General features: G+C 39.1%; 2 protein-coding genes across 4 annotated transcripts; both read right to left on the bottom strand.

Moving 5' to 3' along the window:
* Positions 1-2,190: 2,190 nt before the first annotated feature.
* On the bottom strand, positions 2,191-6,483 carry LOC146486030 (uncharacterized). Its single transcript, XM_085097530.1, has 3 exons — positions 6,141-6,483; positions 5,035-5,178; positions 2,191-4,264 (listed from the first exon to the last, which is right to left on the bottom strand). The coding sequence occupies exons 1-3, from the start codon at positions 6,353-6,355 to the stop codon at positions 3,991-3,993; spliced, it is 633 nt and encodes a 210-aa protein (XP_084953656.1). The 5' UTR covers positions 6,356-6,483; the 3' UTR covers positions 2,191-3,990.
* Positions 6,484-8,364: 1,881 nt separating this feature from the next.
* On the bottom strand, positions 8,365-14,951 carry LOC146486029 (F-box only protein 47-like). 3 transcript variants are annotated; one of them, XM_085097497.1, is made up of 9 exons: positions 14,820-14,932; positions 14,033-14,480; positions 13,577-13,653; positions 12,806-12,941; positions 12,302-12,529; positions 11,199-11,360; positions 10,013-10,155; positions 9,486-9,669; positions 8,365-8,973 (listed from the first exon to the last, which is right to left on the bottom strand). In XM_085097497.1, exons 2-9 carry the CDS (start codon positions 14,412-14,414, stop codon positions 8,873-8,875), a joined length of 1,413 nt encoding a protein of 470 aa, XP_084953623.1. In that variant the 5' UTR covers positions 14,415-14,480; positions 14,820-14,932; the 3' UTR covers positions 8,365-8,872. The 3 variants fall into 3 exon arrangements, with proteins under 3 accessions (XP_084953623.1, XP_084953612.1, XP_084953634.1); XM_085097486.1 differs by having other exon boundaries at positions 8,731-8,973; positions 14,033-14,484; positions 14,820-14,951; XM_085097508.1 differs by having other exon boundaries at positions 8,731-8,973; positions 14,033-14,446; positions 14,820-14,909.
* Between the last annotated feature and the right edge of the window lie 106 nt (positions 14,952-15,057).

Raw genomic sequence — 15,057 nt, 5'->3', positions numbered from 1 at the left:
GGGATGCCCTGAGGGGGCATACCGTGTCTTAAAACGGGTCGATTTCTTTTTTTTTTTCTTCGTCGTATACACAAATCGGTACATTAATTTATTCATTAAACTCTCCCCTCTCCTACTCGGGATGTATTGTTTTGATTGTCTTCAACAAAAGCAGGCCAATCAAAATCCATTCTTGTCGCTTATATTGCGAGGGAGGGGACCCACTCACCCCTACCTGTGTGACGTCAATGCATCATTTGATATATTTATTAAAGACGGATTAAGTCGCGCCATATTGTTTTAACATGTTCTGGACTCAAGTGTGCCGTTTTCAAAGGGAAATTTCACCATTTTGAAGCCGTAAATCGAAAGAATAACTTCTAAGAAGCACCCGACACGTAAAACGGTGGAAATTGGTGAGTTCTTAGTGAAGGAATCGTGCTTTGTTTGACAGTCTTAGACCACGACGCGAGACTGAAAAGAGGTCATTGAGAAGCTTACGTTATCGTAATGGAATTCCACAAATTTCCGCTGATAGTCTGAGTCGCGTAACACACGGAAAACAACGTAACGCGATCGTCGTGACTCAAACTATTCCATTAGCAAGGATAGTTTTATCAATCGGCGAAGCATACAGTTGGAATAAATGAATCAGCCCCAGCATCTCGCGTAATGCCAGTATAGCAGGCATCTTGTTTTTAATGGATTGCCGAGCGCGCTAGTAAAAATAAAAGAGAAACCCACAAAACAACAAGAAAAGAAAACAAATAAACATTCAAACAAAACACACACGGGTTCAAAAACTCAGCATAATTTACCGTCGCCCAAATCCTAAACTCCCACCAGTTTTGAAACCCGACAAACGCCTCTGTACTGAAACACCTGGTGCCAGCCTTGCCCCAGTCCTCCTTGGCGCGCGGCTGACCTTGAAGTCACCCGTTGAGCTACGCTACCGCGTTCGGTCCCAATCCTCACACAGAAAGCACGACTCACTCGATAAGCGCTTGGGAACGAGGCTGATATGGATGCTAGTATACCTGTATGTGGCCGTTTCTTGCTGTTGACCATCAAGACAGCACGAGGGAAATAAAGTTAACCTGGCAATGCTTTATTTGCTCTCATTAAGATATACATAGTACAAGAAAGGTGCCCACTCATCCTTTTCTTTTGTCTAATCTTATCTTTCAGCTGTTAACATATTCATATGAAAATGTGCTATATATGAATTGCATTACCCTTCCATTTAATAAAGTTTCTTCCCGTTAAAAGTCGCGTTTCATGGCTTCTGTGTAAACCCCTTTACTTCTAATCTCCCACCCACTATTTCCTATCCTTTCCCAGTTTCAAGAAGCATTTTAAAACACGGCCTCCAAGAAAAGTATTTATAGTTTTAACTTTCTTCTTTAATAATTGTACTTAGATAGACGCATTGTTAGTTGATGATGATTAATATATAGCTGATGCCGTCTTCCAAATAAAGTTAACGAAATTTATCCTAATTCAGCTTGACAGAAAGGCGATTACATCTTTGCAGTTGCCTATCCTGTAAAATCTTTTCGGTTTTAATTTAGGAAAGTGATTTCTGGGCAAAAAGGGATTTCTGGGCAAAAAGGGATTCAACAAACCGCTTCCACACGGCATGTCGGCAAACTTCGAACCCTCCTACATTATTCCTCACGTGTGATCATAAAACAAACTAAATATTATTATAGTTTTACTTAATTTTTTTTTTGGCATAACCGTTTATTCTGAACAGAAAAACATATAATTCAATAGTGTGACGTGGTTCTAACATCTGAGTCAGTGCATATTATTCTGGTTTCCAGATATTAATCCAGGAGACCTATACTTTACACACGGGCTTTTAGGCAGCTCTCCTTGTTTTATTCATCTTCTACGGGTATATTACAAGCTCACAAATTCCCCGTTTGCAGTTGACTTGATGAACGGCCTACCTCGATAGTGCCCAGGCATCCACGCACTGGTTTCGCCGCACAGTTCATGGGGTTCGAATCTCATTCAAGCCTGATTTTGGCAGTCCCTCTTTTGTTTCGGTGATAGTCGAGCGAGAAACCGCCTGCCACGCGAGACTCCGCGCGAAACGAACGCGCGTGGCCACGGGCTTTCTTCTTGACCGAATATCTCTGAAAACTGCGCAATCACGGCCATCGTCATTTGGGAAAAACTCACAAATGTTCCACAGTCACAAAAATTAATAAATGATCTTTTATTTACACTAAATCTCTATTATATAATATGTCTATTAAAAACGGGATCATTGGATAATACAGTTCCAGAGTTTTGATTGGCTAAGCGGCCTTGAGATATCAGCCATTTTACCATGACCGATAAACGGCCATTAAATTGTTTTCTTGACTTTCTTGCAAAGTGAGCAAAAACAAAACCACATTTGTTGGTATGTTTAAAATAAAACAATTATTCCACTCTTGCTCAGTTGTTGGATGTGTGATGATTATACCAGACTTGGTGTTTATCGATCACCTCGTGTCCAACAAGCTCACGTCGAATAATTGTTAACTATACATGTTTAATTATAGTAGTATGGTATGAAATTATATAATATTTAATATAAATCATTGCTGAGGATTCGTAGGTTCGAAGACTGTTAGGAGGTCCTTCATTGGCCTAGAGGGCAAGGTAAGGAAGTGATCGGAAAGGCCAAACCAGCCTCTCCAGTTCGCCACTCACTCGTTTTCGCTTGCGCAAAGGATTAGCTCTAACTCTAGCCTAGGCTGCAAGCAGTCCCTTTCTGGATGGTCAAGAGGTCGCGCAAAATAGCCAAGCGAAAAAACTGGAGCGAACGAGCGGTGGGGGTCTCGCTGCGCTGTGAGCGCACCCTATCGACTAACCAGAAATGGACTGCTTGCAATTGCAGTCTAGCTCTAGCCTCCCTCTTTTTGCTTGTCACGCGAAAGATTGTGTGACGAGCCAAGAGAGCGTCCGCGAGGGAGGCAGATTCGCTGTCAGTCCACCAGTCACGCAATCCTTACATTACGTCCCTGGTGATCAAGAGTACTGAAAGAATAGGGACTTTAGAACTAGAGAAGATCAATCTTGTATGCATTACTATTACGTTTAAATATTGCTTCATTCTTAAGTTGGTTTTACAATACTCAGTACAAAATCGCTTAGGAATTAAAAGTACGATCTCAACCTGTTCTAGTAGAAAAACGTTCTCCTCTAGTCTGCGTAGTTGTAGCCTTTGTAGCTGGCGTATCTGTATAGGTTTCGATGCGTAAACGTTGAATCGAGAGCAAAAACACTGGTAAAAATCCCCCCCAAAAAAACACGAAAAAAAAAAACTCTTCCTTTAAGGGGTGGGAGAACCAGCACCTTAGGAAGACCTGACACTCGGCGGGCGATAGCTAGTGGTACTGTTCGCGCCATGGAATAAAATTTGGCGTCGGAACCGCAAAGAGCAAGCAACAACAACGACGACGAAGACAACCAAAACGTCACAAAACAGTAGGTCTAATAAGCACAAACAGTCGCTGTGCACGTGCGTTATAAATACATTATTATGGGTACGTTTCTTTGCCGTCTTCAGTAGTAATTTGAACACTGTTCCTATGAATCTAGTTCCTGGATAATTTCCTCACAAGTACAAATTAAGAGCGTTGGAATAATCGCAAAGTAGAAGCTACAATAATGCAAATTTATATTTTCAAGTGATGTTCAACAGTTCAGGGGCAATGCCGTCGTTGTTAAAAGTGGAGGAGAATGGGTTGGTGGGGAGGGGGGGGTAGTTTTCTTTAGAGGATCCGCCACAAAATTTGGTATTCGCACGAAGCTTATCAGCTCATGCCAGCTACGTAAAGCAACATTGGTAAAAAGGTTAACTGGAAAACAGTTTTTCACCAACATAATTAACGCAGAAAAACCAACAACAGTTTTTCCAGATAGAGCACGACATTGATTTAGTACAAAAAATCATAGCAAAATCTAATAAATAGACAAAAATGTAAATTTAAAACAACAACTAAAACCTATCTAATCAGCTGAAAGCAAAGGATTTTTTCTTGAAGGTTTAGGTAAACCATATTTAGCGCGGATGGACTGCCTTAATCTCAAGCTTCTTTGTCTCTCTAGCTTCTCCTCATCTTTACCAGGAAGTTTGTAGTTCCTACGAAAAATGTTCTTCGGTCGACGCTCGCTTTTTACTCTGCGGAAATCACCATCCCCAAGCAAACTGTCGTCCTTGGAAACATCTTCGTGACTCGTGGAGGTTAAAGGCTTTGATCTGTTGCACTCTTCCGGAGGCGAGCTATGCGAAGACGTATAAACACCGTACGTTAACCGTTTTAGACGATAAAAGAAATGTTTTATGAGACGTACTGCCTTTAAAAAGGGTGAGGTAAAGGACAGGTTGTATCATTTTAAAATAAAAATATTTTCCGGTAGTTCTCGTTATCTCAATCTAATCGGATATCTTCTCAATAATAATAAAAAATAAAACTTCACACGAAATAAGCGTAAAGATTTAATCATATGTTTGGATGACCTGTACCCTATTAAAAATGATTTAATGAAAATAAAATAAAAAGCCTTTCTCTCGAAGCTCACTTTATAGGTGACAAGTCATTTTCCCGCCACGTCTAATTATAAGCGTAATTTTACAATTTGTTACCCGGCACGGTGTGATAGAGCACCACTGCGCGATCCTCGAGTTTGCTGCCACAACAATCATTTTGAACTAGAATGAGAAAGTTAGACCAAACGTGGACATACCCTGGAGTTTTGTTGAGCGTAATTTTACGCCCAGTGTTGTATCATTTATCCAGTGAATCGGGCCAAGGTTTCCGTCGCGTGAACTCGGATAGGGTCAGATAGAGTGTGGTAGTCCATTGCATGGATGGGTACCTCGCTATCGGTATCCTTTTTATACAGACAGCGTAAAGGAAAGTCGAACGAAAGTCGAAAGTCACGTCGAACGTGCGTACGTTCTTTTCTTCGCTCAACCTAAATAAAGGTCGTGACATAAGTACGTATTAGTCGCAGCGGAGTCGCGAAAAAGTATGATTTTTTATCACTTACAAAAGCAGACTTGGAGGTGGAGGCAGGGGAGGGGCGTCATTTTCCGCACCAGGCTTTGTTTTACTTTTCTTCTTGAGCTCTTTCTTTAATTTTTCATTTGGTTCAGATCCTATGAAGCGATCCTTGTAAAACCATCCCTTGAGACTGAAAAGTAAAAATGAAAAAAAAAAAAAATAAAAAAAAAGAAGAAAGAAATAAAAATAAACAAAGAAATCAATACGTCCGACACGGGGCATGGGAACGAGTCTATGGTCACTTCACGCCAATCTCTGTTGCGTGACGTTCCAAACGCTGGTATCCAAATATTTCAAATTAGCAATCTCTATTCTCCCCTTCGTTCCAACTCATTTTTAGTCGATCGAGTTTGATTCTAAACGTGGTTCCCTTAAAAAAAAATAGAAATATTGAAATAAGTTCAGTTTGTTTTTCCTCCTCGGTTCCGTGTTCGGTATCTCCGTTTGAAATCACGAACCCTTCCACAGCTACAGCTGTCCCTGGCCGAACTGAATCGTTTTTCAATGCTTATTCAATGCTTTAAAATTCACTTGCTGAACATAAATGTTTAACATGTTTTTTTGTATTTTATTTAAATGTTTAATATAGTGGATTATGGATATAATCATCGGCCATCTCCAAAGTGATTTATAGAGCGTGACCGAAACAGTCGATTTAACTTTCAAAATGGTAAAATTATATATTCCTACAAGGAAGATATTTAGTTTCTGCCACCTTCTCTTCGGAGAAATTAGCATTTGCGTGTATATGTATATTGCAAAGTGGAAATGTAAACAATGGGTTCTTGGTTAGCGCGTATATAGCCGAAACACTGTACTTCGACCACTTGATGACAAGATAAGCTGTAACATATAGTTTGAAACAACTTCATTATTTCACGTTTCACAGAGCTTTGAATAACAAACACAATTTATGCGGTAAAACAACCCTCCAAAGAGAGAGCAACATATTGTTTTGAAAGCTCCGTGGAATTAATCAGCCTTGCAAAAGCATAAACCGGAAGTAGGTCGAAGAAAAATCATAACATCGACAAGAATTGCCATGTTTTGTCGTGAATGCTCAACGATTTACAAGGAAGTCGCATAATTTACCTTTTTCCCGTTTTGGCGTAGGTGTAAACTCCGTACCCGTGCTTCATTCCCTTCTTCCAATCGCCGTCAAAAATGTCGCCATTTTGATAGTAATAAACTCCTTCGCCTTTTCGTTCGCCGAATTCGTCGACATCGCCGGAGAACTTGTCGACTTCCACAAAGTCGTCTTCGATGATCGTGTCTTTTTTGTGATCTTTAGCTAGTTTACCGCCCATATCTGGTAATTTCAAACTGCTTAAGATATGTAATTGGTGTAATGTAGCTGGCGTGAAATCGAATGAGTTATAAATGAGCGGGCAGCGCAGGGAACAATTGGTAATGTAATAATAGGCGGCAGTTTATATTTACTCGATTGTTTGCGCGATTTGAACCGTGACGTCACAAGGAACAGTTTCCGCATGATGCTTGACGCCAGTGAAGCAGAAAATTTTCCCTCGTGACTGAATCAGCTGATGCCAGCTACAACGTATTTCCGTCTTTCAGATCCATTTAAAAAAGGGCTATTACTTTGGTAATATATTTTAGATTGGTTTACATTGCATGCAAGCCTTTTGACGTACTGTAACTTTATACAAAATAAAATAGGTGCGTTGGTCGGTGGGGGAGTGAAAATGAATATTTGGATAAAGTAATTTGGCCACTGTAAACAGGTAAAGAGTTTTCAGAGATGACGTTTTGCGCGCCAGCCATTCGTGCGAAGCCTAGCGCTCTGACGTTCGGCTGGGTTTTCAACACGTCATCTCTCGAAACTGTTTACATTGAACAAATTACTTATCGACTCGGTTTATAAAACCAAATATTCGTTGACAAAAAAAAAATGTTGTGCTCAACACTAAGATTTTCTTCATGAGAGGATTCTCTCCTCTTGGTCCGAGAGGCTTTTGTCGGATCATGAACTAATGGGGGATTTTTTAAACGATTTTTTTGTCAACCTTGTTCACAGGCTTTTCCCCTGTAAAGACCCTGAAATTGGAAATCTTGGGTGGAATAAGTTAGCGATGACTAATTTATGCACAATGTTTGGCATCGACTGACTCGTTTTTCGCGTTCACTGAGGCGCCAGACACAATATTATTAAATTTAGATCAAAGAATTAAAAATTCTTCAATTTACCAGTGTTTTCTAGTGCCGCTAACTCGCTCAAAAATCAAAACGTAGTGTCTTTGGGGGGAATTCCAACAATCAATAAGAATGGAAGATTAACGAGTGGGTTGCATAAATTAGCCGTTTCCGAATTATTTCTGTGGACATGTGATTGGCCGATGACAGGGTCTTTTCCCAGGGAATGAGGTTGTTTGGTTGTTGGATACAAGGAGGAACTGATCGGGGTTTAACAGTCCCGGAAGAAATGAGTAATGTTACAGTGAAAAATTGCTAATGCCAATTGGGTCAGAACTGTAAAGGATAATAATTGCAAATGGCCGGGAAACGATCATCCAATTTTTTTTGTGAATACTAGAAGAAAATCACAGTTGGCATTCCCGGGCAGGATCGCCGCGTTTTTAATGAGTGCGCATAAATTCCTAGTGTCAATAAATTATAGCTACCTTACAAGACATGTGCTTTATGCCGTGACGAAACTCGCTAAACTTGTTACTGGTGTATTTCCTGTAAACCTCTCTCACGCATTGTGTTTCACTATTTCACAATAACGTTTCTTTATCAACACGTGCGTGTACCAAATGTAATCAACTTTTAAATCGCAGGTTGGAAAACGTTAAAAGGCCAACTTTGTATTTTGTTTATCAAGATGTTCTTGCTTTTTCTCTTTTTTTTTCTTTTTTGTCTCGGATAACTATGTATTCTTCAAGGGTTACAAACATCGGCGTTCAATCCATATGAAGTACGATTTCTAATTTTGGGGGCAAAAATTTCGGCAACAGCAGCTAAAGAGAAAATGTTTGTTTGTGTTTCCTATTTACCATGTTGTTCTTGCGTATTTTAATAACCTTTCGAATTTCAAACGTTAAGCAATATGCTTTACCTTCAAACAGGAGATCCACAATCCTGGATAGTGAACAAACCAGTGAATGGAGGATTCAGTTGGAATTGTTACAACACTCGTTTGTGTCGTATCATCCGAGTAAAGTCAGAAAACAAGCAGTTTTCAATTTTTAGTATCTCTTTATTTATGATCTTATCAATCGACAAATTGTCACTTCTTCGACATTTTTACAATGTGACCTCCTTTACAAGGATGCTGTATTTCTTTTCTTTATTTTTTGTGGTAAATCAAATCATAATGAAGCAATTTTTAAAATTAAATAATATCCTGAGCAACATTTTGAACCCCTGCAGAACTAGTGCGCTTTTAAATGTTTTGTATCTTACATGTAATAATCTGCAAAATGTAAGGAAAATAGAAGATCCTTAAAGGCCTTTTAAAATAATATCTGTTCTTAATAGAGTTGTGATCGTTGCACGGTTATAACTCTTCGAATTTTTGCATTTATTACTTAAATTCATATTGTTGAATGTATAATTCTCTTAGTAACGGGTTAGAGGTCAGGAGGAGCAGAAACTCTGTAAGAAATATGGAAGCTGGAAGTTGAAAAAAATATTGAAAACTCTACCCTCGCTGATTGCAAACTCTTCAGAGACCGGCTGTTTATCATAAATTTGATTCTGTACATAAACAGTTACACTGTCTTTAATTTCCTAGTCGTGATGAACGCATTTGCTCCACAAATGTCAGGGTACTTTTCACCAAAATCTCATTTTTTGAGTCTTCTTTATTTTGATGTACATTCTTTGAGTAGTATGGCAGCCATTCTGGTCAGATTGTGTACATTTGCAAGAAAGACTTGCTCTTGTTCATCTGGTGTAACAACATCTGCAATGAAGAGTAAATTGTGAAAACAAAACTTGAACTATTAAAATTGTGCAGTATTTAAAAAAATGTCTCTAAATTTCCCAGGAGAATAAAAAAATGTCTCTAACCTAGTGACTGAACAAGCCACGAAGAATTATCAGACAGGCTAGGGTGTTTCATCCGTAGCTCAAATATACGATGATTCATATACTGATATTCACGTGATTCGGACTTGTAGCGCGCGTTCGTCTTTGTTTACACGAGGAAAACAAAAAGAAAACATCTGCACTTGGGGACTCCCTTTTCTGGTTTGAAAAAAGAGAACCTCTAACGAATATGAGGTATGAAATAGGAAACGAAAATTTAGATATTTTAGTCTGAAACCAGTAAGGTTAGGTTTCAAGGACTGGTTGTCAGGTCAGTCACACCCCCATATAAGTCTCTAAAGAGTACCTCTCGTTCTTACATTGGTCGAAGAACGTTGAGGGAATTGTAAGTATTTTAGTGAATTGCTTTTTGGTTCAACATCATACCCAATTCTTCTTGCATCCCTTCTCCAAGGCTTAGTATGTTCTCTTCCCACACATTGAACAGTGACGATATAAGTGCCGTTTGATCTTTACTGCTCTGAATCACAGCCAAAACCTGCTTGATGACAGTTGCAAAACTCTTCATCCCTGTGTCTCGTCCGTACACGATATCGTCTTGTCCTAATACCTGTAGTATTTTGCAAAGAAAACAACAAAAGTTGCAGCGGAAAAGTGTTAATGTGGAACTGACATTGCACTTGCATCGCTGTAGCCTCTTTGATCTGGTTGTGTTCATCCAATGAAGACGCTTTTCTCTGATTTCAGTTTTGAAATAGAACCCACCTTTTAAAATTTACCTTAATGCAACCATTCCGACTCACACATCAGTTCTATTTAATTGTCTGTCCACTACTGATGGTGGAACATTGCAAAAATCACAAGTTAATTAGTAATCCTGTCCTATCCTTTGAAAATCATTTCTTTAATCTGGTCTAATCTAGCTCTCCAGGTTCAAATTAAAATAAAATAACCTGTCCAAGGTAGTATCCAAGATAAGAGATTTCATGAACTCTTCCATTCATAGCTTTATTTCCAAGCACCTCGAAGCATACTGACTCTCCGCAAAGCTTCAGCAGTTTGGCAACATTCTCCATACACCAGTCAGCAGGTAGACCTAAAAAAATAGGATCAGAGCGGAAATGGTTGATTTGACGGCACTTTCGCATGGTCGGTCGGTTGGTTGGTTGCTCGGTTGGTTTTTGTAACGACGGTCCCTTAAATAAGTGGTAGGATAGTGCTGGCCAGCACAGATGATGGCAGCGTTGAATAGGGACGTTAAGCCGTTGTCCGTGTCCCCCAGCTGTTTTATACCGTCATCAATCTTCGAAGGGAATGTTAGGAAGCCCATGTCACTGTCCCATGAAAGTAAGACGTACAGGGAGCAGACTTGCCTCAAGTCACTGAAAAGTCGACCGTCGATGCATGCTTAATCGACTTTTGTAATCAGAGTGACGAATTTATTTGTAGGGTGACCTACCGTCGATGTTGCGAGCAACAAAGAAACTAACAGGCATTTTGGAAAATTACATTGGGGAGGACGTATTTGTTTCAAGGGGTCGTGAATTGGGATAACCTCAAGATTCTCCTTCAGATTCTTCAGGAAGCCTACAGGCATCTTTAACTTACTACTAACTTTGGTTATAATAATGTACACTCCAAGCAGTAATTTATGCAATAACAATCAATTTGAACAATTATGTCCTTACTGCCGTGATTATTGAAACTCTTGCTAAATTTCTTTCACTGGATAAGTTTTTGCGCAATCATCTAGTTCCAGTAAAAGCAAAGGAAAACAGTTTTCTTGTTTTTTTGTTTGTTTTTTTTGTTCGGATGAAGAGGGCGAAGAAGTCCCACTACACGACTAGAGGATTGTGGGATCGTTTGAGTTGACGCGACGGAAATATCAGCTCTGATGAACGGTATCGTAGCTCGTGTTAAATCTGCTTCATCTACTTCAAAACAGACAACCACTGCCATATTTAACAGTTTCGTGTTGCCCCAAATCTCTCACTCGTGCCAAACTCCTCATGGTTTCTGGAGTGGGGAATATTATTCGCCTAAAACAGCCACGCACAAACTGAAATGTTTGAAACAATCTCCTGGGGAGATTTGAAAGGGTATCAAATTGCACAAATAAAATATAGCGCAGAAACAAACCAGTTAACTCTTCAAAGACGCTGATAAAGTCATCTTCATTCCAGTCTTTGCTGTCACAATACACGTGTAAGATCTTTAAGGCAGTTGCAAGTTCTTCCAACTGAGCATCTTCGACGCCGAAAAATGTTGGGCAACTTTCTACTGTATTCCAGTCTATAGTTCCTGCAAATTATGGCAATAAATGTTTTTCGTGTGTATTTTAAGAATTACAAAAGCACAGTCTATAGTTCCTACAAATTCCATTAGTTTATATCATTACTGTTGCTATCTTTGTTTTCTTTTTCTTTTTTCTTTTTTGTTGTTGTTGTTGTTGTTTGTTTGTTTTTTGGAACAGTTGTAATGCAAGCAGTCTGTAATACTCTAGTTAAGAATGCGGTAAAAGTAATGTCAATGAATGTTTTTCGTGCTTATTTTAAGAATACTAGAATCTTCTACGAGATCATACTTGTTAGCCGTTCATATGGCAACAAAAACATGGCCAACATGTTCGTACTCAGTTGTTTTCATTTCTTTAGGCACTGAACGTTTTCTGGCCATGATAACAGCCGTGAAAGAGAGGAGGCTGTCAGTGACTTTCACCGACACTAGGTCACCTAACGAGAAACTAAACAAAATAGTTAAAAAATGTTGTTTTCTGTATTCCTTCATCATTTAATGGCCTTTTGGAAGGCAATTTTGCGTAAGCTAATCCAGTTTGATCTCTTCGGATTCTTTAGTTGATAATTTAAATTGTTGATACGTTTAGGGAACGGAATCTTATTTCCTAAATTTACGAGTTGTTGTTGGCTTTTCGAAACTGCTAGCTGGCCTTTTTTGCACTGTTCACACGGTGCCCCCCCCCCCCCCCCACCACCACCACCCCACGAAAACAAAAGGGTTTAAGTTTTCAGTGTTGCAAGGTGTTTGAGGTGACTGTTCATTAAAGAAAACGTTAGCTTTTCTTCACAATTTAATCCGAATTTCTGAGACGGCTTAAGTCTTTTCCGAACAGATATTCCACCGAAATTAACCATTGGGTGCCACTGCTGACATCAGATGCAACTCGGATCCGCGAAAACAAGAAATCTCTAAATTAGTTCAGTCACAAAACGTCTGTTATTTACCATTGTCGTCATTCACTGGTCCATAAAGGATGTAAAGAAGGCGAGCTTTGAAGACAAGGGGCCAGGGCTTCAGGATCTTACAGAGCCAAAAGCCTTTCTCAGCAAGATCACTAGACTTGTCAAGGAATATTTCTCTGCAGAACACTCTGATGTATCTCTCGTACCATGGTTGTGATCCTGGTGTGGATCGGAGGACCTGCCTTATTCTGTCATCTAAACATGAGGCTCCTGGAAAAATAAGTTGTTCTGATGCCGTTAAAAATCACTTTTTAAGGACATATAACATGGATAAAGATCATTGCCGGTGCTCCATTGTAAAATTACGCAACTCTAGCATCTATGAAAAGTGTTAGCACCGATCAGGTTAACTGTACTTAAAGCTGTTTAGTCCTACGATTTGAACCACACCTAACTTGTTTTAATTATATATTCTTTTATCCGCAGCTCAAACATTTGAATTTCATATTTCCAAAAGCTTGTTGAATCAAGTTAAATGACTCTTACCTTTGATAGCAAGATAAGCTTTGAACTTCTCATCATCTTCCCATCCTGCTACAAAGGAATGGAGAAACTTCCCATAGCAGCTGTAGGCTATGTCACTGCCGAGTGTGGTGCAGATCTTTGAGTGCGTGTCCTTGAGCTGTAAATTTAGAGTTTGAAAAAGATCCTTTTAGGTAAAAAATTGGCAAACGGAAATAGGAATGTAGCGTAAGAAAGCACATTCTTTCTTAGGGAAATAGTGCCTTTAATATTTTTCCGCTACGGTTCAGTTTAACTGTAAAAAGTACGTTAAGTAGAATTTTGAACCTGGATGGCTGGAACTATACCCAATTTCGTCAAAAAGAAGCCATTAGTGATTCCACTCGCACTTGTTGGATATATCACGACCATAGTCAACTCGACGCTGTGCGCCTCGTTGGCTATCTGGCACTGGGCATCTCGTATCCATTGCGCGCTCGTAGAATGATTGATAATTATAATTGGTAATGCCCGAGAAATAGCGGTCATCAAATTGCCTTCTGGTATTCAGTTGAAAATGAAATCATCAAGATCTAGCAATATTTCTTGTCTGTCTTTAATAACACAATTTTTCCACTCGCGCTTTTTGGATATGTGATTATCACAGCCAATTCGATGCTACATGTCAAGCTTGTTGGCTGTCATCTCATATCCAACAAGCACGAGTGGAACAGTTATTACATGTAAGTAAAGAAGATTCAATTTTTTCTGGCAACGAAAAACAGTATCTGTGATGTACTATCGTTTGGTTTATACCTTATCAAGAATGATCCCGACTTCTTTTAACCTCTCTTTGGTTGAAAAAAGGCAGGTGACTCTTTTAATTAAGATACCTGTAAGTAAAATTAAAAATAAAAAAATGTAAGGTCTCCATACACTGAGCACTGAGAATAAGGGATGACGATAGGGTGTTGGAGTGACAAAATGAAATAACCCCTTCGCTTCTGACCGCAACAAAGCGATGGTATGTCTGTCTTTGGAGCGATTTAATGAGAATTTTTTTGATGGGTAAAAAAATTCTAACAAAAATTTAGAGCTGCATGAATAATTTTTTTTTCACCTTACAAACAGAATCTTTCAATTTTCTTTGCTCAGTAAATTAGAGTAAATAGCTTACCTTTTTTTTCTCTCTTCAATGAAGGATTTACCGGGTCAGGAGAAAAACGTGCGATCACTTAACAGTGTTGTGAATCCTTATAACTTTTAGCTTACCTAAATCTTTGAAATGGTTGCAACAGTACTCAGTTTCCAAAGCTATGAAAAGCTCGGAAGAATTTTCGTCACTGTTTAGATGGATTTTCGGCACGATAATGAGTAAAGCGTCGTTATTATGAATGTAGTCCATTATTTCGTCTCTGAAATTCCTTGACGTGGCCGAAAGCTGTCCAAGGTCTGCCGGAGCAGTGAAGCCAAATATCCTGAAACGCATTTCTCGGGGCAGCACACCAAACAGACCGAGGGGAGTTCTTGAATTTACGGACTGAGATCTTTGACTTTTGTCACTGGAAGTTGCTTTTGTCGTCTTCGAAATCCCATGCTTGCAAGTTCGGCTTCTCTTTACACTTCTCATGTAGTGGCACATGGTAACTGACATGGTCTAACAAGGCTTTGGTAAGCCTTAGCTTACTGGCAAAAAAATGAAAACCACCAAAACACCAGCCTGGCTGAAAAATGTAAGTTACAGTAAGTTAAGTTTAAGTTTAAGTAAAAAAGAAGCCAAGTGTTACATTGAAGTTTTTGTGTCAAAAAATATTGGAAAAGGACATGGAATTAGAAACATAATATCTGGCCTTTTATCAGATAACCGATATGTGAAATTAACCCCAAAAGTCAAATTTTTTTTTCAAAATTTAACACGGTAAACACAACACTGAAATCTTCCTGGACTTATTAATGTTTCTTCAAAATAAGCTTATTCATAGCGAAAATGGGTTAAAGGCCTTGCAAGAAAGTAGTTCGAAATAGAAGAAAAGGCTCGTTATTTGTCACAATGACTTACCCCTTCGGGATACCCCCAGTTGACGAAATAAGTAAATGAAGGCCAAATTACCAAAACAAAGCTTTGACGATGTAAAAAAAAAATTTTCTCCGTGTGGCGACGGACGCAGTGGCGCGAAGAACTTGAAAAGCGCGCCAATTTTTGGTAACCGCGTCACCTGACGATGAAGGACTGAGAACAAATAAATTCAGTCAATAATTGATCGGTTTTTACCGATTTATTGGCGAACGAGAATCAG

The sequence above is a fragment of the Pavona decussata genome, unplaced genomic scaffold (genome assembly GCF_977016875.1).
Source record: "Pavona decussata unplaced genomic scaffold, jaPavDecu1.1 SCAFFOLD_21, whole genome shotgun sequence".
NCBI classification, from domain to species: domain Eukaryota; kingdom Metazoa; phylum Cnidaria; class Anthozoa; order Scleractinia; family Agariciidae; genus Pavona; species Pavona decussata.
This window is presented reverse-complemented; position numbering and strand designations above follow the sequence as displayed.